At 34.1% G+C, this 26,295-nt stretch overlaps 1 protein-coding gene, 1 long non-coding RNA gene and 1 pseudogene across 4 annotated transcripts; 1 reads left to right on the top strand and 2 right to left on the bottom strand.

Moving 5' to 3' along the window:
* The first annotated feature begins 3,165 nt into the window (after positions 1–3,165).
* Positions 3,166–9,071, top strand: LOC115972733. 3 transcript variants are annotated; one of them, XR_004087533.1, is made up of 6 exons: positions 3,166–3,704; positions 6,544–6,617; positions 6,765–6,787; positions 7,361–7,444; positions 8,309–8,391; positions 8,604–9,071. It is a non-coding gene; the product is annotated as an uncharacterized LOC115972733 (long non-coding RNA). The 3 variants fall into 3 exon arrangements; XR_004087532.1 differs by having other exon boundaries at positions 6,755–6,787; XR_004087531.1 differs by having other exon boundaries at positions 6,544–6,787.
* A 5,987-nt stretch (positions 9,072–15,058) lies between these two features.
* Positions 15,059–18,352, bottom strand: LOC115972759 (annotated as a pseudogene).
* Positions 18,353–21,448: 3,096 nt separating this feature from the next.
* On the bottom strand, positions 21,449–25,681 carry LOC115972788 (putative receptor-like protein kinase At4g00960). Its single transcript, XM_031093040.1, has 7 exons — positions 24,832–25,681; positions 24,007–24,132; positions 23,170–23,324; positions 22,832–23,042; positions 22,455–22,692; positions 22,102–22,252; positions 21,449–21,979 (listed from the first exon to the last, which is right to left on the bottom strand). Exons 1-7 carry the CDS (start codon positions 25,610–25,612, stop codon positions 21,671–21,673), a joined length of 1,971 nt encoding a protein of 656 aa, XP_030948900.1. The 5' UTR covers positions 25,613–25,681; the 3' UTR covers positions 21,449–21,670.
* Between the last annotated feature and the right edge of the window lie 614 nt (positions 25,682–26,295).

Raw genomic sequence — 26,295 nt, 5'->3', positions numbered from 1 at the left:
CATAAAAAAGCTACTTATTTTTATGTTTATGTTTATTTGTCGATAATCAAAAAAAAAAAAAAAATTACAAGGTACTCGGGCTTGGTGAGCTCGAGTACCTTAGAAAAAAAAAAAAAAAGCATTTTATTATAAAATGGTACTCGAGCCTGGTATACTCGAGTATTTTGTTGCATTTTACTCGAGTTTAACATGCTCGAGTACCACACAATTTTTTTTAATTGCCCAATTTCCACCTCAACAGTGCCATGGTGGCAAAACTTCTAGGAACTCGAGTTCACTCGAGTACCATAAAAAGTGGTATTTTTTTATATAGTTCCGAAACAGTGTTTTTTTACAAAAATTTTCAAAAATTGGTGGTATTTGACCATTTTGGCCTGGAAACTACACCAGTAACAGTACCTACAGGGCAAACCTCAATACTCTCCTGGCCTCAATGGTTAACAACACCAAAATTAATTATGGGTTTTACAAATTTTCTTTTGGTGAAGCTCCCGACAAAGTATACGCGATTGTACTCTGTAGCGGAGACACTTCGCCCAGCGAATGCCGTAGTTGTATCAATGGGGCAAGTTCCGACCTATTGAAAGCTTGTCCAAACCAAAAGGAGGCAATCATTTGGCCTAATAAATGCTCACTTCGATACTCAAACAGATCCATATTTAATGCTATGGAAGCTAGCCCTCTTTTTGCCTTTTACAACACAGGAGACGTCCCACACGTAGAAGCTTTCAACAACGTGCTATTTACCCTTGTTAAATAGACTAAGAAACCGTAGTGCATCAGGAAATTCTACTCACAAGTTTGCTGCGCAGAGTGCCTCTGCCCCAAACTTCCAAACCATACATGCACTTCTTGAGTGCGCCCCTGATTTGAGCAAGCTAGAATGCAACAGTTGCTTGGAGCAGGTTCAGAGATATATACCGCAATGTTGTAATGGAAACAGGGAGGTAAATTTGTAACACCCAGCTGTGATATAAGGTTTGAAGTATACTCTTTTTATGACCCTTCAGTTGAGCTTGAGCCACCACCATCACTGCCACCGCCATCACCATCACCACCACCACTTGTCCCATCTGCAGCATCCCCACCACTAGAATCGCCTACAACTACACCAGGTATATAAGCACTGATGTTTCATGACTTTTTCATATTTTTATTTCTTGACTTAGAAGTTGACTTATCTTAATCTTGGTTTAATCATTTATTTGTTTGGTTGTTTGCAGTGGAATTGTTATCTTATATAATAGTGTTTGTGTGTGTGTGTGTGGGGAAGCAAACAATAATATGTTTGCTAAACAAGATTTGTTTTCACTTTTCACTTGAGAGAGGATCAAAATCATTGAAATGCCATTTTCATTATAGTCTGAATCCAGTTTTTAAACTACTACTTTTAGACCACATAAGAAAAGAAGTCCTTGGTTTTCATATATTAATATGACGGTAGTAGAAGGAAAAGTTTAATACAAACGATTAGTTGAGTTGATTTTCGTTTTTGGTTAAATGCGAACGAATTAGTTCTTATTTTTCCTTGGCTATTCTAGGATCTGGAGATTACAACCCTTCTTAAATATTATGCATGAATTTGTTGAGTTATTTTGAATATGACCACATTTATGACATGAGTATGCGACTGTATTTATTGCTTGAGAAGTAAAAATTCATTTCCCAAAAAAAAAACTTTGCTTGCCTTACACTCGGAAAGTTCAACGAACATCACTTCCTTTTGTTCTCGGGCACTTACATCTTAATCAGCCTTTTTAAGTACATTAAAAAATTCTTTATAAAAAAAAAAAGTACAAACTATGAACTCTCTGGCCAACGTAGAAACAAGAAACGATTTAATTTTTGGTGTCGTTACCTTCTCCCCAGTTTTGTTCTGTTTCCTATCAGAATTCATTATTAGGCTGTCTTAAATAAAAAAAGATTGCATTACTATTATTAAAATTGAACCATAAAATAGATATAATAAAAATAAAAAGTCTGTTGAAGTACATGGCAGTATCATAATATTAAATTTATTTTTGAGAAAAATATAGATGATTAAAATAATTTAAAATAAATAAGGGATTATTTTTTCTTGAAATATTTGTAATAAAGTCTTAACTCAAATAATATTACAACTTCTTAGAACATAACTTTGGTAACAGAAATTTATCTAAAACAAATCATCTTAATAATTTTATATACTTATAGTGACTCACATAATAAAAAATCATAGATGTCGAGCGTGAAACGTGTAATTAAAACGCAGCTTGGAGTTGCGTTTTGGAGCTGTGTTTTTTTAAAACGCAGCTTCAGTGCATGTTTGGATTGCACTTATCCACGTTGCGTTTTTCTCCTTCACGTTTTGTCCTTTTTTTTTTTTTTTTTTTTACTTGAAGTTGGTTTCACGTGGGGGACAAACCTGCCAGTGGGTCCCGTGCACAGTGCACGGGACCCACTAGCACTTGGATGGCCACATATTGGTCTAAAATAGCACTGTTTGTAGGTCCCGTGCACTGTTCACGGGACCCACAAATTTCATTTTTTATCAATTTTTTCATTAAAAATGGGTCCCACAGCACTATTCACACATTTAAAAATTATTTTGCTACAGTGTTTTCAGTTTTCAGTTTTCAGTTTCAGCAAAATAAGTTCTATCCAAACACACCCTGAAGTGATGTATGAGCTGCGTTTTATACAAACGCAGCTCCACCGTGGATGTTTGAGCTGCATTTAAGAAAACGCAGCTCCACCAGTGGATGTTTGAGCTGCGTTTTAAGAAAATGCAGCTCCACCAGCACTGAAGCCGCGTTTTATGGGGTTGAAGCTGCGTTTGTGTATGGCTGAACTGAGCTGCGTTTTTGGAAACGCAGCTTAAACATGAATTGAAGCTGCGTTTATTAAATGTGGCTTCAACTTTTACAGAGCTGCGTTTTGTTAAACGCAGCTTCAATTCATATAGAGCTGCGTTTTATAAAACGCAGCTCTGGGTTTGTTATTAAAAAAAAAAAGCCCTCAATAGGACACAACAACGGAAAAAACCCTAAATTGAAAAAACTCTCAGCTCACTTAGCCCCATCCCTTCCTTTCTCCCATGCCTGAGACCGAACCCAACCTTGAAACTTTTTGACCCGCGAGGGCATCGGCTTGGGCATTAGAGTTGAGGTGATTATCAGTGTGGAGATCGGCGTGGGTCATTAGCATGGAGATCTGTACTCCAGTTGTGCTTCGATTCGTGCGATCGTGCTCCGATCTGTGCTTCAATTCGTGGGATCATGGGTGTCGCCGTCGGTCTGGCCATGGGTCGTGGTTGTGGTGCTTGTTTTGCCGTGGTGCTAGGTTTCTATTTTTGTCATGGGTTGCTGTGGGTTTCTATTTGGTTTCCATTTTTGTCTTTTGGGTTGCTGAATTTTTGATTTGTAAGGTGCTCGATTGTGGGTATTGGTTGTGGCGGTATCGGTGCTCGATTCGTGGGTTTGGGTTGCCGGTGTTAGTGGGTTTTGGTTGTGTTTTCTGGGTCTGAGTTGCTGTGTTTTTTGGGTTTGGGTCTGGGTTTGCTGTGTTTTTCTCAGTTTAGTGCTAGTGTATCAGAGATGGAGAAATGAATTGTTCTGGGTTTGGGTCTTGCTTGCTCTGTTTCAGAGATGAGAGAACGAAGAGGAAGAGAGGGACAACAGTTTTCTGACATTCCATACCATTCTCCACTGCTCTGATTTGGTCAGGTTTGAAAATATTTAAGAGATTTGAAAAAAACTTTGTTTTTATCAACTAGATAAGTTTTTTCTTATTATCTCAATAGTTGAACAAAATCTTTTGCACAAACATTTCAGATCAGATGCTTTTAATTCTGCTTAAATGTACATAACTTAATTTGTGAGGAAAGTCAAGGCTATGTTTGTTCTTGTGTTGTTTTGCACTGCCATTTATAAATATTAGTTTATGCTGCACTTATATTGTAAACTTTAACAGCTGCAAGCAACAAGTATTAGTATTTTTTTTTTAACGACTAGAGAGATCACTTCTTAAAGTTTGAATTCTACTGTGTGCTGTTTTGTAAGTATATTTTGTATTATCTCAAGCAAAGATAAATAAAATGAACTTGTATTAATGAATGCACTTGTCACTGGAATATCCCTATCGGAAACTACTTTTATAGTGAAGGATTTCATAAATTCTAATTATGTCCAAACTTCAAAATTTACAAATATTACAGCCAAACTTGTAAATTTATAAATGATGGGGGATTGTAAATTTCTGTGTATTTAACTAATATTTCAGTGATTCCAATTTCCAAAAGGCCAAATTTCTTTTTTCTTTTTTGCCCTTTTCTCACTTTTCCAATGTGTGTTTCTTTTCCATTAGTCTATATTGTCTTTGTTAGAGACAGTTTGGTAGTGTGGACATATAAATTTCCATTGTTTGGATCATTTGACTTCTTTCTCTTTCCCATTTGTTTCTGTTAATTAACACCAATGCCTTAAATGGACTTTTCTTAACAAAAGCTAATTTTATAACTGCACTGTATTTTTGTTTAGGACAGTATTTCTTTCACACACTTCGTTTTAATAAACCTTGTGAAAAACACAGTGTGAAAGAGTTTTTACCCCTTTGTTTAATTTATTCTGTGAAGTGCAATAGTTTATTTTGTACATATAAGAAAAAAATTTGATGCATTTTTAGTTTCTAATAGTTTTCTGGAAAGGGAAATATAGATTTCAAACTTCTTGTGGACCACCAATTGTATTTGAGACAGGAAAAGTATATCATATGCTAATGAGTCCGTGGCATATTGTACATGTGATGTACTGGCAACAACTTCTCATAAAGAACCTATGTGCATTGATTTATGAGACTGTATATTGTCTCTTGCTTGAACCTTTTTTGCTTTTGTGAAGAATATGACATTTAAATCGTTCTGTTCACTGACATTTGGAGACTCATGACAATAGATTTATTGGTCAAATTATTGGATGCACATTGGGCTATAAAAAGAATGGATACCCTTCCAAACTCTTTTGGGCTTGTGTTGTCTAACATGTTAGTAATAGGATCTAGATAAAATTGCAAATTGGGCTTAAGGACCAGTAACTATAGCTATAACTCAGTAGTGCCCCTTGCCCAAATGTAGTTGGCTCAAGTAGACAATTACTAATTCACCTCATAAACAAATTAGAAGTGCTAATCTTTGTAAGGTCTAGGCACATAATCAATTGTTTAACAACTTAGCACAACTAAACCAGAACTACCTTGTAAAGAATAAACAGTTGTAATCAGTAATCTATCTTTTACCTTATCTTTTTTTTTTTCACCTATCTTTTAATTTGAATAGATACATAAAACTATTAGTGCTTTTGTACAGATGTACCTAACGATACATTACTAGTTTTCTCAACAAATATTTCTATCACTTTTTTTTTTCATTTAGCATCATCCTCTTTATGGATTTTTGCTTGGAGATTTTGATGGCCTTGTAGTGAGAGAGGGCCTCATTTGGACAATTTAATCTTCATCACCTCCCATTTTCTTGGCATAAAGGCCAGCCTCAAAGAAGCGTTTTACAGCATCATTTACTTTGGATGCACATGATCTATTATTTTTATTTATTTTTTTTCTGTTCCAAAATATTTTGCTAACATTGACTAAAATTTTTTTATCCCATTGATAAATAAAATTTTACCAAAATGCTATTAACAGTTCAATATATTTCTAAATACCAATATAATCATAGGTTGAACAAGTATGATAAGTGATGGAAATATATACTCCTTTTAGTCAACAGAAGCAACTTTCATTGTTCTTTACTTCCTGAAAGTCAAATTCAATTTTGTCAAGACTTGAGTAGGAATGTGAGGTTGAAATTTTGGCAACTGTATTGTACAAACTTCATTGAATATGAAAGCATATAGTTTGAGGTGGAAGATGGGACGAAAGGACTATTGTTTAATGTGGTGTCTTTGGCAGGAAAGTAATGCTTGTGGCTTTGAGGGATGTGAAAGGACTATTTCGGATTTGAAACTGCTGTTTTTTCAAATCTTTGTATGAATGGTTGCTAGCTTTAGGCTCATTTTCCTTTTCCACCCTATTAAACTTTTTTTGATCATTGTGGGTGACTTGCTTTTTTTTTTTATTTATATAATTTTTATTACTTATCAAAAAAAAAAAAAAAAAAAATCTTGATCATTGTACGTTTAAGAGTTTGATTTTGATGTACCCGTAGTGTACTCCCTGCATACTTAGGCTATACTTTTTTATTAATAATTTTTTTTACTTAAAAAAAAAAAAGGAATATGAAAACATATTGAAAACATTTTTTTTAAAGGGTAGTCCTCACTATTGCTGTTTTTCAATACAATCATCTCTTCCACAAGACATTATAAAAGGAAAAAATAGTGAGTATGAACCAAAGGGTAGTCCTCATTTTCATGAACAATCTCTTTTATAATTTGCTTTCATATTCCACTTTTTTATTGTTATGGTTAGTTAATTGTACTTATCATCTGCAAGGATCCTTTTGCCATATGTTAATTTTTTTTCCTTTGTTCTTTTTTGGTTTATTGACAGATAAAAGTTGTCCTTGATGTGGCTCTGAAGATCAAGTGAATAGTTCTACTATCTGGGACCCCTTCTTTTTCGAGGTTGTGGCACATTTAAACAATGCGACCATTCCTTTTTAATTGATACTCTATCTCACTTGGCTTTCTAATGTTTTGTGTGGCTTTATTTTTTAATTTTTGTTTAATGAATTCTAATATCTTAGTTGTATATTTCCTAGGTGATCATAGGCCATATGACATTTTTTCATCAGGTAAACATGCTATGACAAGTTTCTTTACACCTTTATGTCTTACAAGATTGATTTTCTTTTACACCGTTTGTTAATTTAATCTATTTTTTCCTGGTCTACTGGGAATGAACAAATATGAGTTTGCAAAAACTTACTGTGCTGTCAGAGTTGTCCGTGATTCTCAAGGGAAATTTTATTAGGTAGTCTTTAGAATTGTGTCAGAATGGCACTATGTGGTTTGGATAAATTACTTTTCATATTGCCTTGTGGTTAAGCTGGTGTTTTAACAACCCATTAATAAGCAAAAAACAAAAAGCATCATGCTGAGCATGCTTTTCATGAAGATGATGAAAGACCATGTGGCTAACTCTATTTCTTGGGTGATAGAGTTGACCACTTTGTGGATTCTTATCCTATAAGGGATATCTATAAAGACATTGGTAATAGGTATGGTATGTGATTGGAAAACAGAGAGGCCATATCTTTTATCTAGAGAATTGTGTAATGATATCTATAAGTGTTCTGATCATAAGCTTTTTCTCATATTTTGCTGTTGCAAAGAACTTTTTAAAACATTTCATGTTGTTCTTGTAGGATTTCTCCAAGGGAATTTGCTTGGAAGAGTTGAATGTGTTACTTAGGCAAACTATTACGGTTTGTGCTCTTGTTCTCAATATGGTAAAAATCTCTCATCTATACTTTCTTTTTCTTTTTCTTTTTTTCAGTTAAACCATTATATATTATCTAAAAAATTAGAGACTCTTTTGATTGAGGTCCTAAGCAGCCCATAAATTGCATGAGCACCTAGAGTATGGCCTTAATGTAGCCCACATAGGTATATATATATATATATATATATATATATATGTTTTAAACTCTAATATTTTGAAGTTTATTTTTTTAAACCATTAAAATTTAAGGGAAAAAGAAGGTACCAACTAGTAATGAAGTTTGGGGTAGTGACACTGACACATAAACCCCTGAATTTTGGGTAGTGACTAAGGGCTTTAGTTTATCTTATTGGGCTTCTAATGAAATGGTCTTGGCTAGACACAAACGTAATGCAATGCTTGTCGGCCTAATGAGATCAAGGTGAGAGATAATTTAGTTAAAATTACTTTGAAGTTATGCACTCCAATCAGGATTACTAAACTCCCAAGAAAAAATAAAATTTAATGGGTCTAATTAATATTTGAGGAAATCCTTGGTACTGTTATGTGATGTCATTGATTGGTTGGATCAATTTAATGGTGTTGAATTTGTCCACTTGCATTAGTTGGCTTGGTTTCTAGTGCTCTTCATTGGTCCACTCTATTTTTAGTTGATTTGTTTTAGTCAGACTTTGATCAGCCCAATTATTTATTGTCTCTTGATAAGTGCAAATTGATAAGTGCTTGGATTCTTTTAGGAAAAAATTCTGGAAAAAATTTGTGCCTTTTCTGCATTTTGTTGTTGTAAGCTTCTGTGTTGCATATAATCATCCTCAACTCTCTCTTTCTAGTTTTAATTTTTTCATCTTCTGTGCCTTTTTTTATTTCCCAGTTACTGTTAGTGAAGTTGAAGCACCTTTTGAGCTTTAGAAGAGCATTAGCAGTTATGTAATCAATGATGGGTTGATAAACAAGGTATGTTTGTGCTTAAAACCAAGGCTTCTTCTCTTCAACAGTTTGCTTATCATGTTGCATTTCCTACCATGCCCTTGCTTCTATCCCTGATTTTTCTTGATTTTTTTTAGACTTCTTGTTCGGGTATGGAAAAACTAGTTGCATAGGGCGGAATTACCAAATGAGAAATCAGATATAAAAAATTAAATGTCATTTATTTTATTTTCCAACAGTTGCCTTGTATGTTCTTCCACGAGCAGGAGATTCACTGTGGTATATTTTAGTGAACCGCCACCTGCTTCCAGATATTAAGAATGCAGAGGTATTGCTAAAATTGTTGCCATACTTTTCTGAAGGCATTTTTAATTGTTTTAATCCAAATTTAGTGGTTCAAAACACTATGAGGACAAAATCCAGGATAGTGGGCCTTACCCATTTTCACTTATATTCGTGAAATTTTATAAAAATTTAGAATCTATTTAATGGGTTAAGAATTTTTTCAAAAGAGGCTATTCACACACTTATAGTCTTATACATGTTATTTATGGTTAATTCCAAGACAAATACTAGTTGCCCCTAACAATATCTTACTTACAACACTCCTCAGGTTGGGACATAGATATTATATAATCAGAGCTAATACTATATTATGTAATTATTTGTTTATGTAATTAATCTTTTGGCAATGAACTTGTTTTGTTTGTTGGTAATTGGTTGGGAATTGTTGAGTGTAGGCAATTTGTTTTGTTGGTTCCAATTGGTTGCATCTAAGTGTTGGCAGGAATTGCAGGTCTTGTTTTAAGTAGGATTGTGTTTTGGAAAAAATAAGGACCTATAGCCGCGTTTTCAGAAACGTGGCTACATGAAACCCCAATGCGGGACCTAGAGCTGCATTTTTAAAAACGCAGCCCAAACCGGGGTTTGTAGCTGCGTTTTAGACACCCTATAGCCGCATTTTCATAGAAAACGCAGCTATAGGTACCGCATCTGGGGGTGTGAAAAAACGCGGCTCTAGGGTGTCTAAAACGCAGCTACAAACCGCGGTTCGGGCTGCGTTTTTTAAAACGCAGCTCTAGGTCCCCGCAGGGGGCTATAGCCTCGCCGTATAGGCTGTGTTTGGAATAAGTGGTATATATCAAATCCATCTTTTATTATATTACTACATGTTAGGATTTTGTGCCAAATTCCATAACTTGTGATTCTGTTTGAGTTATAAAGTTAAAGTACAAGATCAAGTGTCCAAGATGCAATTCTAGAGAAGGCAATTTCTTGAAACTTGACTGCCTTTTGATTATGTCTCGATTAATTGAAGCAAGCTTCTTGACTAAGACTCACTCTATCGAAAGTCGAGACACAAGAATCCTAATTTCCGAATTGTTTAATTAAGTTGGCTATTGACCTGGTATGTGTGTGTTACATATTGAACTATATTAGATATTAGGTCTCACTAAAGTCGTGTCAAGTAGGTTTTCAAGAGTACTGATCCAACCTCTATTTTCACCATAACTCGAGTGTTCTTAAAGTAAATCTCATGATACTGTTTCCAGTAGTTGATCTGAGGCTATAGAGCCAATCCTAGTATATGTTTGCATTGCAAGTCAAATCTCCAAGGCAGTCCTTGTAGTAACAAACGTGATTCGGGGATGGACTATAGTTTAGAATAGTCCAATGGTCTTGGAGCAAATAGTGGTGTCACATTTGTAAGCTTTGAATTGGGTAGCGACTATGATCACATGGGTATAATTTGGTTTGTATAAATTCAATTCTAATAATGAAATTCCTTTTTCGGGCTACGGTTAACCCTGTAGTGTTTTTTCTTTTTTCTTTTTACTTTTTTTTCTTCCTTTGGATGTGTCCATAAGTTTCTTTACTTTACTTCTTTGTGCTTTATGTTTTTTGACGTGCATAATTTGTGGTATTTAACCGGTAATAATTGGAATTGTATAATTTGTTAGTTTGTCAAATTTTACTAATTTATTTAAATCAACCAACGGGTCTAAATATGTTTTTCATTGCATATAATAATGTCATTACTAATATGGTTAAATCCCCTTTTAATTGCCTCAAATACGCAACCCCTATTTACAAACCCAATCATGCATATACCCAATCATGCATATCATGAATCTCTAATATCTCATATATAAAATAGTGTCCCACGAATTAAATTTATGGTGTGACCTATTATTCATGTGAAATTAGAGAATACACCATTATTGTACTCTTGCATATTGTATAATCTTCCCTTTTGTAAGATACTCATCAATAAACTTTCTCCAAAAGAGCTGGTATTCATAAATTAATGCCAAGGCTTAATTATGCAAATTTATGGACTTGTTAGTCATTAATAAAATTTTCACTTATTAGTCATTGTTAAAATTTTCACCTAAAGGGTAGGTATTACAAAATAATTTCAAGGATTAAACATGCAATTTTATGGACTCATGAATCACATTAAGTGTAATCTGTTAAAACTCAACCATGTTAAGTGTAGAATTTTGGAATTAGTCTACTATACATATGAGTTTTTCAATGAGTTAAAACTTATAAGTGTAAGCTGTTAAGACTTAGGCTGCGTTTGTTTCGGTGGTAAAGGAAATCAAGAAAACGTTTTACACCCTTGAGCGTGTTTGGGTGCGTAAGGAAAATTGGGTCAAATGGAAAATCATTTCCGTTGACCGTAAAATATGCCCTTTGACCCTGTAAAACCATTTCCAATTGTATTTTACTTTCAAATCAATTCCGCCCCAGGAAAATAGAAGAGAGAGAGAAACAACAAGGAAGAGAGATCGAACACCAGCACCGGTGAGCTTGCACCACTTGAAGCACCACCGAGATCGCACACCAGCACCGGCTCGTCGCACCCCAACACCGGCGAGGTCGCACACCAACACCGGCTCGTCGCACCCTAGCGCCGGCGAGATCGCACACCACCTTGAGCTCCGATCCACATCCAAGCTACCCAGAGAAACATAACCCAATCCCCATTTCGGCAAACCCACACCCACTCGATCTCGCGCCGCCTGAAGCACCGGCGAGATCGCACCCCTGCACCGGCGAGATCGCACCCATGACCCACCCATGCTTGATCTCTCTCTTTCTCGATCTACCTCTCCCTTTCCCTCACTTGTCGATCACTCTCTCTTCCTCCTCCTCTCCGTTTGACCGAGTTTTTGAATTGTGGAAATGTTTTGTTTTGATTTTTGTTTGGTTTTGTTTGTTTTAAGTTTATATATTGAAATTTTCCATTATAAAATTTGTTTGGTAGCTGAGAAAATAGGTGAGAAAATGTGAGAAACCAGTAGGAAAATAGCATTTTCAGAATGCAACCAAACCCATGAAAACATTTTCTAGAACAATTTTCATAATGCAGCCAAACACTTGAAAATATTTTTCTTTCCCGAAAATATTTTTCACCTGAAAATATTTTATACTCGGAAAATATTTTACATTCAACCAAACACAGCCTTAATCACGTTAATTAATTATGTTCTCTCTTCTCTCTCTCACGCCCGAAAATCACAACCAAAAGCCATAAGTAGAAATGTGTAGCCATGCTATTATACTTACGACATATGCTATTAGATAACTGGTAGTAAACCTTGTAGGCTACCAAACACACCTGTTTGTCATCTGTTGTACCCATATAATTGAAAAACTTTTCCACCTCACTGACCCAATCCAAATACTCTTTAATGGAGACATTACTATTAAAGGATGGTAACTCTACTTTCATCTGATAGTCCCTCTATTCTTGATAATCTCGGCTATTATCCCTCGCAAGACCATGATGATTCCCCAGGACTCTCTCTTCATACTTCTCATCCTCACTATTCTCTTCATTATAGTCTTGCTGCCTGTTCTGGTTTGGACAACGATGTGGAGGGCCACATGCTCAGTTATCACGTCTCTCTGTTATCACGTCGCTCTTCGTCATCATGATTAGGGTTTCGGTTAAGTAAGGTGGCAAGTGCTTCTTGAATCTGGTCCAAAGTCTGCTAGGTTGAATCACGAAACTACTGATTTTCATCACGAAAATCAAGGAAATCAACCCTAGTAAGGACGGGGTTGTGGACGTCGTCACTGTCGTCAATGTTATGGTGGTTATTGTCTCACCGGTTAACCATTAGACCAGGGTAAGTCAAGGTTCTAATACCAGCTGATGTCACGAAAGGCTAAAGAAAGCACACACAGTACTCTCTTGATGGAATAGAAACTAAATTGTTAGTTCCTGGTAATAAATCTTGAATACACGAGGGGTTTCCTTGAATCCACAAGGAAAAGAAAACAAGAATCCACCAAAGAAATAATTTGACAAAAGTCTATGTTTATTAACAATAGGCTACCTTGCCTTTGACGGCTACAAAACATATAAATACTGAGAAAAAATGTCTAAAATCCTAATTCATACTAATTACGCGATTAGGTGACAAAGTACCGAAATTTACCAAAAATGACAAAATTGAGTTAAATGCAAAATCATAAACTATTGACCTTAAGGGTTGTTCCAAAACAGACAGGACTTTATTATGACTTTTAAACTGAAAGTTATTAAGGACAACAAATATTACTATAAATAACAAAAACACTATTTTCGAGACCTTAATGAAGGAATTCTCCTAAATTTTGGCAACATTCATGATCATGAATTTGGATCAGAATGTTGTTTCCCTTCAACATGCCAAATTTCATGCGATTCCGACATTGTCACCCCGATGACCCCTACTGGCACACCTTTGATCTTGCATTATGACTTCTTGTGTTCCTGCTGCTTCAGGAAGACATGTGCTATCTGTTCTACGTTATTATCACAAATTATAGATTTACAAGTTTTGTACAAACTTTGACTAACCAAAAAAGAGGCATGTGATGTTGTGACGTGCTAAGCTTTGGTTTCAGCAGTGATGTAAACAGATTCGGACAAATTAATTAATAGATTTGTTTAGCCAAGTTTGTTAGAGCTGATTTTGATTTCTACAAACTGATTGTGATTCTTATATTCAACTCATTCTTAGATAGATTGCGTTAGCCCATTGGGCTCTTTTGTTTGAGAAGGTGGCGAATTATCCCCCTTTCTGGTTTGGAGGTCCAGTGGCAGTGGGCTGATGGATGGGCTAGGTCCGTTTGTTTGTTCTGATCTGTAGTTCTTTAATAAAACTTCTTATTATTCCAAAAAATATATATATATATATATATTCTATTTTGATTTCATGACATTTCTTTTTATTTTCTTTACTTTTTTTCTTTTTTTTTTTTTATAAAAAAAAGTATTATCTCATTTCATTAATATAAAAACATGAACATGAGCATTTCAATTATTCATCGTCTGTAGATATATAGGTTCGTATTAACAAAATCACACCACAAAAATGAGAAATAAAACAGAGAGAGAATCAATTTAATTTGCCACAAAAAATAAAAATTACTAAACAAAATGACAATTCTTATGAGAATCTTAATGAAATTGATAGAAGTCCATGTTTCTTTATTTTTTTAAATTAGTATTTTCTATTTTTTTCTTTCAAAAATGAAAAATTCATCATTTTCTTGGGATTGAATTAGGCTAGGAAGATACCGATCCTTTTCCTACTCCATGGCAGCTAGCTGCCAGGACATGGTAAACTAAAATATTGCAGGGCTAGTCAAGTGAATTTGGTTTACCAGTTGCGTGCCTAACCGACGTAACCGCGGATAATGGAAACCACAACGTGACGCTCTCTAAAGGTTTTCCAGAAAACAGATTGTTTATTAGTAATTTTGTCTTGACAAGAACAAGTCTTTGAAAATTTAGGAATTAGTGAATTACCACTTATTTTAAAATTTACATTTTAGAGGAAAAATAAAATAAGAAATGAAAACTTTTTTTTTTCTTTTTTAAAATTTAATTGATTCAACATATAAGGAAAATTAGTCTACACTCTACCAAGAACAACTTTGGAGGTTAGGTTATGTTGTAAGAAGGTGTGAAGTACACATGCACGCTTAAATTGTTTATCAGTCTCTAAAAAATAATTATTTAATGGACACATTGGTAAATAAAGAAATTTATCACAACTGAGAACTTGAAAAGAAATTTGGATTTAAAAATTTTGGGGCATAAAAATACATATAAGAAGTCCACATTCAAATAATAAAAAAATAGTTTATATTGCAAAGTAAGATTTACATTTTATAGTTTATATTGCAGTAGTATTAATGTGAGATCTACATTATATATTAAATAAATGTGTACAAAAAAAAAAAAAAAAAAATTTACAATATTATATAATTTTTGCAAATATTTACAATAAAAGATTTATATGTTAGTACCATTTTTTATGAATATAAAATTTACATGTTGTATACATTTATTTCTTTTACGATATAAGATTCATATGTTTGTATAACGTAAACCTATATATATTCGTAAAAAAATGATAAAAATTTAATTTTACCAGGAACCGTTTATCAAACCTTTTATAGGGAAATTGGCGGTGCGAGAAGAGAAGATGCCGACAGTGGCATCTACGTTATCACATTAATAGATAAAAATTTTTTATCACAAATTAAATTTGAAAAGAAATTTGGAATTATAAATTTAGGGAATAACAATACATATAAAAAGTTCAAATTGTAGTATTTGACGTGTACTTGAATTATTTAAATTAATCGTTTCAAGTGGAATATTGCGACCCCAATTTACAAACCATTATCTTGGACATAACTCAGTTATTGAAGCCCCATTATTAGTTATGCTGGAACTATTGTCATTCTGTACTGAAGTGGATGATACAATATTGCTTTGCATAAAACTTGTAGGCTGTGTTGGCGTTGGAATTGGATCCAAATTGCCGTTAAGCATGAGAACAATAGAAGTCATATTTGGTCTGTCACTTACATTTTCTTGAACACATAGAAGCCCAATTTTGATACATTTCAACATTTCAGTTATTGGACCACCTCTCAATGTGGGATCTATAAGATTTGAAGTTGTCTCCTCCCTCCAATTTTTCCATGCCTGTCAAAGCAGTTCATTATGCACATACAAAATTAAGGAAAACATTCAATTATGTACTTTCCGATTCATGATTTTTTGTTTATAAAAAGGAAATTTTTAATCTATACTTTGTAGTCATACTCACATAGCTTAGAAGATACTCTGAGTTTTCTCCATCATGGAAATGAGTGATTTTTTGTCCACTCAAAACCTCCAAAATTAGCACACCAAAACTAAAGACATCTAACTTTATTGAAAACTGTCCAAGCATTGCATACTTGGGTGCCATATATTCATTGCATTTCAATATCAACAAATCTATTTTCAATTTAAATTGTAATAAATCAATGATTCTGTTTAAAATTTTTATTTCCATGTTTGTTATGGCAATAATATGGTTTTGCCCTAAGAAAAGAAGACTAGTAAAATCTGGTATATAAGACATGCATAAATATTATTTGTCATCAACTATTGTGTTTTACTATACTTACTAGATCCCAACAATTCTATTTGTATTGCCTTCAGTTTGATCTAATACAAACATTCTTGCCATACCAAAATCTGAAATTTTAGGATTCATTTCTACATCTAAAAGAATATTACTAGGTTTGAGATCACGATGAATAATCCAAAGTCTTGAGTTCTCGTGAAGATATAGAAGTCCTCGAGCAATGCCTTTTATAATTTTGAAATGCTTTTCCCAATTGAAATGTGCACACTTCATTGGATCTTTATATTCAAGAAATTATATTCTTTAGTCATATACCATGAAATTCAAAAGAATTTATTAGAATCACATAATATAAATTGAAGAGAGAATGTAACAATACCAAAAATGTAGTAATCGAGGCTTCTATTAGGCACAAATTCATATATAAGAAGTCTCTCATTCCCTTCCAAGCAAAATCCAAGGAGTCTAACTAAATTTTGGTGTTGAAGCTTGGCCACTAATAGAACCTCTTTCTTAAACTCCAAATCTCCTTGTTGAGAGTTTCTTGATAACCTTTTCACAGCTATCTCTTGTCCATTTAAAAGCTTTCCCTGAAATTATTTGCATAATATGTAAATTAAAAAACTTAAGTCAATCACTTTGATTGAATTTAAAACATTGGTTTAACACAGTTTGAATTTAACATCTTTCCATATCATAATGTTTTCCTACCTTGTAAAATATCCCAAATCCACCTTTCCCAAGTTTATTTGCATCAGAAAAGTTGTTTGTCGCAGCTTTAATAGTGCTAAAGTCGTATTGGAGGGATTCCACACTTTTTATTCCTTCCACATCTTCAAATTAATAGGAAACAAGTTATAAACAATCAAACGATTTAAGTACTTTCTTTAAATAGTATCATTTCTCTTAAGAGTCAAAACTAGGGTAAATGTGTCTCCTATTCAAAATTTCTTTGCCAAATAGAGTACCTATATATATATGGCGGAGCCCATGTAGGATAACACCTCTCAGATAAGTGGATGACATGCTAGCAATATTGAAACTAATTGATTATAAGTGACTTACTTTCATAATTTTCCTTTGACTTCCTGACTCTAACAAATATACAAATGCTAATGGTAAGCATCATAGCAATAACAGATGGAACAACAATGATGATGGCAGTTCGAGTTTTCTTTCTCTTCATTCCTGAGAAAACCAAAAGCGTCTCGTCAAATATATTTAAACCAAAAAAAAAATCATGTCAATTGTTGAATTCAGTTATTCATCCGTGGGTAGATTGGTCCTACTAAACAAAATCACACCACAGAAGAAATAAAGAAGGGATAAAGGAGAGAGAGTATTTGTGAAACATATAATTTGATTTGCCACAAAAAGACAAAATCATTACCCAAAATGACAAATCCTATGGGAATATTAGGAAATTGATGAGTTCATATTCAATAAAAAAATTATGGTGAATAAATTTTTTTGTTTTTTTCCTAATCTCAATAAGGAAGTTTTGATCTGATACAATAATTGAGGCTATTACATCGCAAAATTGCACTTTTAATGTCAGAAAAAAAAAAAAAAAAAAAAAAAGCTTAAAAGGTAATAAGATATATATATATTAAAAGTGAACTTTTTTTAGTTATCTTATCGCAGTCGATCTCAGCTCCGGAGCTGCCTACATGAGAATTATCGTAACTGTTATAGGAATTGGCAGAGGAGGAGGAGAAGATGCCGAAAATGGCGGCCACGGTGATGTTGCATGAGCAACGTTAAAAAAAGAGTAGGTCTCAAACCTATAATTACAGCTGGGTGCATAAGTTCTCCTACCTTCCGATCCAACAACTCGTGGAATATTTCCGTAAATATCTGTTAAACAATCACTGCAGTTTTGCTCGGACAAATCAGGAGTGCACTGCACAAGCACATATAATGTGCGTAAGTCCGGGGTGACTGATGTTCTTACCGCAAACTTGAGAGAATAACCACCTGATGCAGCTTCACTTCTCATGCTTTCAAACAGTGTCTCAAGCACCCTTTTGTACCCATCTTGGTCTGATACGCTGTCAGTGTTCCACATGAACATTGAGGGATTAATTTCCATGATGCCAAATATGGAGCGGTCAGAGAAGCGTATCATGCAATAATCGTACCATCCTATTGCCTCCTTCTGATTTGGGCAGAGTTGTGGGAGAAAACTCGAAGCGTTCTAATATCTCTTCTACAAAGACCAATTGCATAAACTTTGTCAGGGTCTTGGCCCTTAGAGTCAGGTTAAAAGCCGTTTTCAACTTGTGTGTTGGAGGAGATGGAAGAGAGGACAAGGCTGAGGTTTGCCTCGTAGGTACTGTTAGTGGTGTAGTTACCCTGAATGTTAAAACATGAATGGTATAGGTACATTTGCTGGGCGGTGGCTTGAGCAATGAGTGTGAACATGGGATACAGGATGGCAAGTAGTGTCGAAGAAATCATTGCCATGTAGTAACATGGATAGATTAATGCCTAGAAGCTTTATCGAGGAGGGCTGAACTAGTTTCTAACAATCAATTTTTGTGTTGTTTCCTAGCTCAAAGCATTGATATGAAGTCAAAGTAATCTACAAAGTATTAGTATTTGTAAAATTGGTATTTTTTTCATTTTCTTAGGATTAACTAGGCTAGGTAGCTACCGATCATTTTACCATGTCATTGCAGCAGTCATGGCCGCCAGTCAGGACTTGTTAGACTAAAATATTGAAGGTCTGTATATTGATTTGGTCAACGATGATGACCCAACTCTGTCTTAGAGATAAAATTATGTTAGGGCATTATTTAATCAACGTAAGTTGTTGCTGCTCAGACTCTATTTCTGAACTCTATGTCAAAGTTTTATTTACTTTGGAATTAGCTTCTTTAAGCTAGTGAATTAAAGGAAGCAATATAACAACTTATGGACCATTATTTTCTAGACGAAATTACACCCAAAATGAACGAGTGTGTCAAGAAACAATAATTTTAGGATGACCCTTTAGTGGTGCCTCACCCTTAAAGAAATAATTTTTTATTTTCTTGGTAATCACACACTCACCATATTGTGCTCTGTTCTCGCATTACATCTCTGTCCACACATACACAGAGGCAAAAAAAGCAGATTTGATCCCTATAAATATGGGATTCTTAAATTATCCTCGTAAATTAAAGGTGAAAATGTACTTTTGGCTCTTACATTTTGGGTCAATTCTCATTTTTGTTCTAAAATTGATTTTGCTACTAATGTAGTTCGTAAAAAAAGAAAATTGTTTCTATTTCGGTCCCTACTATCAACCCACTAAAAGAAACCTCCTGCGTGAAAAACGGAGGGGCTTGCTGACATGGCGTTAGCGTGACGCTAATGTGGCCATTAAAAAATTATTTGGCATTTTTTAAGTGCCACATCAACATTTTAATTTTTTTTTACAAAAAAAATATATATATATATGTCAGAAAATTTAAAAATTTTAATTTAATTAAAAAAAATTAAATCTAATTTAATTAAAAATTTTAATTAAAAAAAATTTCTTAATGTTATTCATGTTCTTCAACTTGTTCTTCATTTTACAATTTGTTCTTCATACTCTTCCCAAATCAAACTCAGCAACCAAGAACTCAAATCCATCACAAGAACACAAACCCAGCAACCCAAGAACTCAAACCCAGATCACTACGACATAAATAAAAACAAGAAGAAAAAACCCAAATTCAACACCTCAAAGATCATCAAACCCAACACCATCGAATCTACTACAAATCATGACCATCAAATTCTTCATGTTCTTCCTCAAATTCTAACACAATCATTATCGAATTCTTAGCAAATCAAACCCATAAACCCAGTTAACAAACCAACCCAGATTAAGAAACCAATCGCAACAAACCCAGATCAACACAATCAAACCCAGACCAACAAAATCAAACCTAGATCCCACCACCACTAACCGACACAATCAAGCCACCACCACCCCGCTGATCAAAAACATTTCTCCATAACATGAACTTCAGCTTAAAACCCACAAAAATTCCAGAACATGACCACCACTGACTGACAAAATCAAGCCACCACCACCCTGCCGATCAAAAGCATTTCTCCATAACATGAACTTCAGCACAAAAACCCAAAAAAATTCCAAAACATGACCACCACTACCACTGAAAAAGTTACTAAATCCACCGATCAGTCAACAAACCCACACTAAGATGGTGGCTAAGACCGACGAGCTCCATTGTGGCCGAGATGGTGGTCGAGACAGAGGCCGAGATCGAGTTCGTTTCTCTTTAAACCACCGCCGATCTCTTCCTCTAGATCTGCTCCAAACTGCCGGCCTCATCTCTCTCTCTCTCTCTCTCTCTCTCTCTCTCTCTCTCTCTCTCTCTCTCTAAACTCTTTTTTTTTGGTACAGCTCTCTCTAAACTCAAATCATGGTTTAAAATGGTCTGATAATAAATAAATAAATAAAATCGTGTTTGATGCTTTGACTAACTCACTTAAAGGAAAGTAAATACACTTAAAACTAAAATGATCTAAAGATAATTTTTTAATTGAATTTTCTAATTAATTTAATTAGATTAATAAAAAATCGTTTAAAACTAAAAAAGTAAAGTTTTTGTTTGTTTTTGATTTTTTAAAATCAAAATTAAAATTGAGGAAATAAAATTTTTGTTTTAATTTTTCATTAATTAAAATGGTGAGTTGTCATTTAAAAAATGCCAAATAATGTTTTTAATAATGTTTTAATGGCCACATCAGCGTCATGTCAGCGCCACGTCAGCAAGCAGGCTATTCCGTTTGCCACGTAGGAGGTTTTCGTTAGTGGGTTGATGGCAGGGACCAAAAGAGAAATGATTTTCTTTTTTTAGGGACTACATTAGTAGTGAAATCAATTTTGAGATCAAAATGATAATTGACCCAAAATGTAGAGACTAAAAGTGCATTTTCGCCTAAATTAAAATGAGTTAATAACTTAATATATTCCCTAGGTCTTTTGAGAGAGAATCTTTGTCGTCATGACATTATCTCCTTAACGGAAAATGTTTATACGTTGAGTAATGCTATGAACATATAAAAATGCACAATTTTATACCACAACTCGCTATGCTGTAAGTTGTGATTGGTTGAAATGTGTCCCCATATAGCCCACCATCACACATCTACCAATAACAACTCACCACGTGGCAAATTGTGGTATAAAGTTATGCATTTTTATGTATCCATAGCATTACTTAACGTATAAACATTTTCCATTGAGGAGATGATGTCATGACGACAAAGATTCTCTGTCAAAAGACCTAGGGAATGTATTAAGTTATTAACTCAATTTAATTTACGAGGATAATGTAAGAATCCCATATTATAGGGATCAAATCTGCTTTTGTTGCCTCTGTGTATGTAATGCGAGAACAGAGCACAATATGGTGTGTGTGAGTACCAAGAAAATAAAAAATTATTTCTTTAAGGGTGAGGCACCACTAAATATTTTTTAAGACAATGGATATTGCTTAGATTTTTTTTTTTTCCTTATATGTTTGCGTTTTGAAAATATATATGGTCAATCTTAATTAATTTGTTGAGAATTTATAATTAATTTCAAAATTTTCGGAAGTAAAACTGTATTTACAATTTACATTCGGAAAAGGATTCAAACGATATAGTTTTCTAGATAATGCCAGGAAAACTATAGACAAAATATAGTCAGATATACTGTAGCAGTGAGCGTAATTTATATACAAAATCGCTTATATCCCCAATGATAAGAGATATGGGGTTCAATCCCCGCCTACACAAAAAACTGATTGATGTCTTGGTTTGATGATAAAAACCAATCATCAGGAACGGACGCCATAGGTTGAAACTCTCTAAAAAAAAAAAAAACATTACCTAGGATATAATTCAGTTATTGAAACCTCGTACTTGGTTCCGCTGGAACTGTTGTCCTGTTGTATTAAAGTGGTTGATATATCATTACTGAGCATAAAATTTGCTGGCTGTGTAGGTACAGGAAGAGTATTACAATTGCCACTAAGCATGAAAACAACTGAAGTCATGTCTGGTCTTTCAGCTACATTTTCTTGAACACATAACAGTCCAATGTTGATACATCTCATCGTTTCAGTTATTGGACTATCTTTTAACATGGGATCTATGATATTTGAAGCTGTACCCTCCCTCCAAACTTTCCATGCCTGTAGAAATATCAACGTGCACATAGCATGTTAATGAAAAAATTGTTTTACTTTCCATCTTAACTTTTATTTTATTTTTTCAAAAGGAAAAGGGATATGTATACTTTGACATTCATACTCACATAGCTTAGAAGGTATTCATTGTTTTCTTCGTTATGAAAACGAGTAATTTTCTGGCCAGTCAAAATCTCTAACATTAGCACACCAAAACTAAAAACGTCTGATTTGACTGAAAACTGTCCAAACATTGCATACTCTGGAGCCATATATCCACTACATATCAAAATAATAAATCAAATAATCAATTTGAATGGTAGTAAAACTTTTAATGATTATTTATGAGTTTTTAGTTTTTATTTCTTTCTTTGTTATGGCTTATTTTGGTGTCATTCCGACACAAGTAGCCTATTGAAATCATTTTTAAAAATCATGCACAATTCTAGTCATTAGCTCTAAAAACTGTCATGATACTTACTAGGTCCCCACAATTCTATTTGTATTGCCTTCAGTTTGATCCAATACAAACATCCTTGCCATGCCAAAGTCTGAAACTTTGGGGTTCATTTCTGCATCTAATAGAATGTTGCCAGCTTTGAGGTCACGATGGATAATTCGAAGTCGAGAATCTTCATGAAGGTATAGAAGTCCTCGAGCAATGCCTTTTATGATTTTGTAGCGTCTTTCCCAATCTAAATGTGCACGCTTCATTGGATCTGCATATTCATTAAATTCTATTATACAAGAAATATTTTTAAATTTACTCTTGGGAATGAAGAAAAAGACTTAAAATCCAAATGCAATCATTTTTATTACAATATACAAGAACAAAAAAAAGTAGAAATGCAATTGTACCAAATATGTAGCGATCCAAGCTTCTATTAGGCACAAACTCGTAGATAAGAAGCCTTTCATCTCCTTCTAAGCAGAATCCAAGGAGCCTAACTAAATTTCGATGTTGGAGTTTTGCCACTAACATGACCTCATTTTTAAATTGTAGATCTCCTTGTCTAGACATCTTTGATAGCCTTTTCACAGCTATCTCTCGTCCATTGGAAAGCTTACCCTGAATATATGTGAGAGCAATACATAAATAAAACAATCAAAATCAACTTCAAAAAAATTTAAAAAAATAGTTTTGCAAGTTTAAGCGGATTATTAAAAATTCTTTTGATACCCTGAGGGTTTCCTACCTTATAAACTGTCCCAAATCCACCTTTCCCAAGTTTGAATGCGTCGGAAAAGTTGTCTGTGGCATCTCTGATTGTGCTGAAATCAATTTGTAAGGATTCCACACTTGCTATTTCATCCCCAGCTTCATAAGAGGAAGAAGACGATATATCGTACGCTGTAGTGGGTGAAAGGTTACTTACGGAAAAGGGCTAATCATAATCTTTGCAGCAAAGCTCACAATCTTGTTTTACAAAGTTATTCGAAATTATTAACCAAGAGTTCATTCAAAAACAAAGCTATGGTTTCTAGTTTTTTCTTGAAATATAATAAAAATCGTTTGTCCCATTAAGTGTTCCTCTTCATATTTTTCCCTTCGCAACCTTCATAAGTCGTCCCTTTTTTTATAGAAGTGAGACAAGATTTTAGGATACAAATGTGAGACAGGATTTTAACAACTCAAAACCATACATAGCTAAGTGATTTTCCTCTCTTAAAGATTCAAAATTAAAGACATTTGCCGTTTTTATTATGAACAACTATTTCCAACTTTGCATGAGAATATTCTTAAAAGTTTATGAACAACTATTCCAACTTTGCATGAGAATATTCTTAAAAGTAGACCTTATGCATGTATATCTCACCATAGAAAGTTTGTTCCACAAGAAATAATTTTCCAAATACGTAAGAATGTATATCTTCCCATTCCCTCATGCCAAATTTATGGGGCATGGGATCAACTGTTGCTCACAAATTTGCCTAGTACTCAAAAAATTCATGCAATCCTATGCTTCACATTTTAAAGCTGTTTGATAATATAAAAGAATAGCTTTCAAATTACAAGCAATAATTGAACTTACTTTCAACTTTATCCCTTGGCCTCCTCACTTTCAAAATGATGCAAATACTTATGACAATTATCATAGTAATTATAACCGTCGGAACAATAATGATGATGACAGTTCGAGTTGTACTTCTCTGCTTTCCTGCAAAAACCAAAAGCATGTTATTAATTTGAGACGTCTATTTTCTGAATTTGAGGCATCCATATAGAGTGGGAGGAATTGTCCAATTATCATCGTTGACACACAAATCACAACTTATTACCACATACTAATGAAGTAATTCCAGAAGAAAATAACAATACTTTAACATATACTTTCGATAATTGGATCTACTGAAGAAAAATTATAGAACAAAGCGAAGAATTGATATGCAAAACTTAATATATTAAGAAATAATCCATAGAAAGAAAGAAAAAAGAAACAACATACACTGCAACATAACCTTTGGATTGCCAGCAAAAAAGAAACTTTTATAAATAAATATAGCAATCTAACCTTTTCCTCAATTTTATACACAAACTTTTCCTCAATATAGCAATCTAAAAGTGTGTTCAATGCAATCTTATTTAGAATTTTACATGATATGATAGATCACTAAAATAAAATTTAAATCGTAAAATTTACTTTCTCCATTTCAAAACATTTGTATTCCTTGTAAGAACATGTACCCTAAGAGCAAGAAATAAAGATTTTCCCATTCAATGAAAAAGAAGAATTTATTCCCTCCTATAAGAGGAGACTCATGATAGGACCTACATCTCCCGTGGGAGAAGGGAGAACTTCTCTAATAAGAACGAATAATTTTTTTAGTAAAGTGAAGTATTCAGAGGATTATCTTACCTTCCGGTGATGATGCATCGGCTGTGAGGTCAAAGAAAGCGTTGGTACCATACCTAAAATTACAGCTGGGTGTGTAATATCTCCCACCTTCCTTTCCAAGACAGCATTGTGGAATTTGTCCAGAAATATTTTTCAAGCATGCAATGCAATCCGTCTCAACCAAATCGGGAGTGCATTGCGCATGGGCATATATTGTGGTGTTGGATGAGTCTGGTGCGACTAAGGTTCTTGTAGCACACTTGTAAGAATTACCTGAGGCAGCTTCACTTATCATCCCATCTAACAAGTTCTTTATCACCTTGCTGTACCCATCTACATTCGATACATTCTGAGTACTGTTGTTCCATTGCGAGAAAGCAGGTTGATTTTCCAGGATACATAATAAAGGTCGATTGGAGTACCTTAACATGCAATTGTCGTACCATACTATTGCTTCTTTCTGATTGGGACAAAGCTGTTTGAGAGCAATTCTTGAGTCATTGAGACAATTATGGCAGAGGTCTTCCTTAATATCTCCTCTACAGAGTCCAATGGCATAAACTCTGTCAGAGACTAGGCCGTAAGAGTAAGGGTAAAAGCCATCTTTAATATTGGTTTCGTTGGTGGAGTAGACCAAGTCCGAGAGGGTTTGATCGAGGTTTGCCTCGTAGGGGCTTCTAGTGCTGTAATTACCCTGATCGTATAAACAGAAGTGGGAGACGCTTGACTGTGCATTAGCTTGAGAAATGAGCACGAACACTGTAGAAAGGAAAAAAAGTAGTGGTGATGAAATCAAAGCCATGTTTTGGGCAAAATGATTGTTGAAATATGAAGAATTGAAGGTTTATGGAGAAGATAACATAGTTTGATGTAAATGTAATCAATTTTGTCTGCCGTGTTGAAAATCATAGAAAGTTGTCGATCAGGAAAAATCTTTGTTGAATTTTAAGCACATGTCGTTTTCTATGTTGGAACTGAGCTAGGAAACTACCAATAATTTTCCTAAGAAAAGAATTTTCCTTCCTATATACATATGACACGTTCCTATTCGGCAGGTAAGTAAAAACGAGTGGTCAAATGAATTTGGTTAAGACAAAAATAAAAATGCATAGTAGGCGAATATGTCATCGCACACTTAGCTCCTTTCCATGTTGCATGGTCTAATATATGCCACGTGTATTTTCCAGCGCCTCACTGTGACACACGATCCTTTTTTTCCAGTTTCCATTCCTAGTTTCCCATTTGTAAAAGAATAAAAAATTGTCCCATCACATGTGAAATGAAACCAAGGACTCCGAACCCAAACCCACCCCCACCTTCTACATCCAATGTTAGTTTATTGAGAACCAAAATATTCTTAGTTGACTTTGAAAAATTAATTGACACAATTTTATTTTATTTTATATTTTCTTTTAAGTTAAATTAAGGTTATAAGGTTTAGGTGGAGAGCAAGAAGGCCAGACAATAGAGAAAGTATGAATAGTA

This window comes from Quercus lobata, unplaced genomic scaffold (assembly GCF_001633185.2).
Source record: "Quercus lobata isolate SW786 unplaced genomic scaffold, ValleyOak3.0 Primary Assembly Scq3eQI_73, whole genome shotgun sequence".
Classification (NCBI taxonomy): Eukaryota; Viridiplantae; Streptophyta; class Magnoliopsida; order Fagales; family Fagaceae; genus Quercus; species Quercus lobata.
Note: the sequence above shows the minus strand (reverse complement) of the source record. Positions and strands in the feature narration are given on the sequence as shown.

What these genes read in the sequence shown, in the direction of transcription:
- LOC115972788 (XM_031093040.1), bottom strand. Translation starts at nt 25,612, where the DNA reads ATGGCTTTGATTTCATCACCACTACTTTTTTTCCTTTCTACAGTGTTC. An exon ending in CGATGCATCATCACCGGAAG is followed by an intron (nt 24,133 to 24,831) that starts GTAAGATAATCC and finishes TGGTTTTTGCAG; the next exon opens with GAAAGCAGAGAAGTACAACT. An exon ending in GATTTGGGACAGTTTATAAG is followed by an intron (nt 23,043 to 23,169) that starts GTAGGAAACCCT and finishes ACATATATTCAG; the next exon opens with GGTAAGCTTTCCAATGGACG.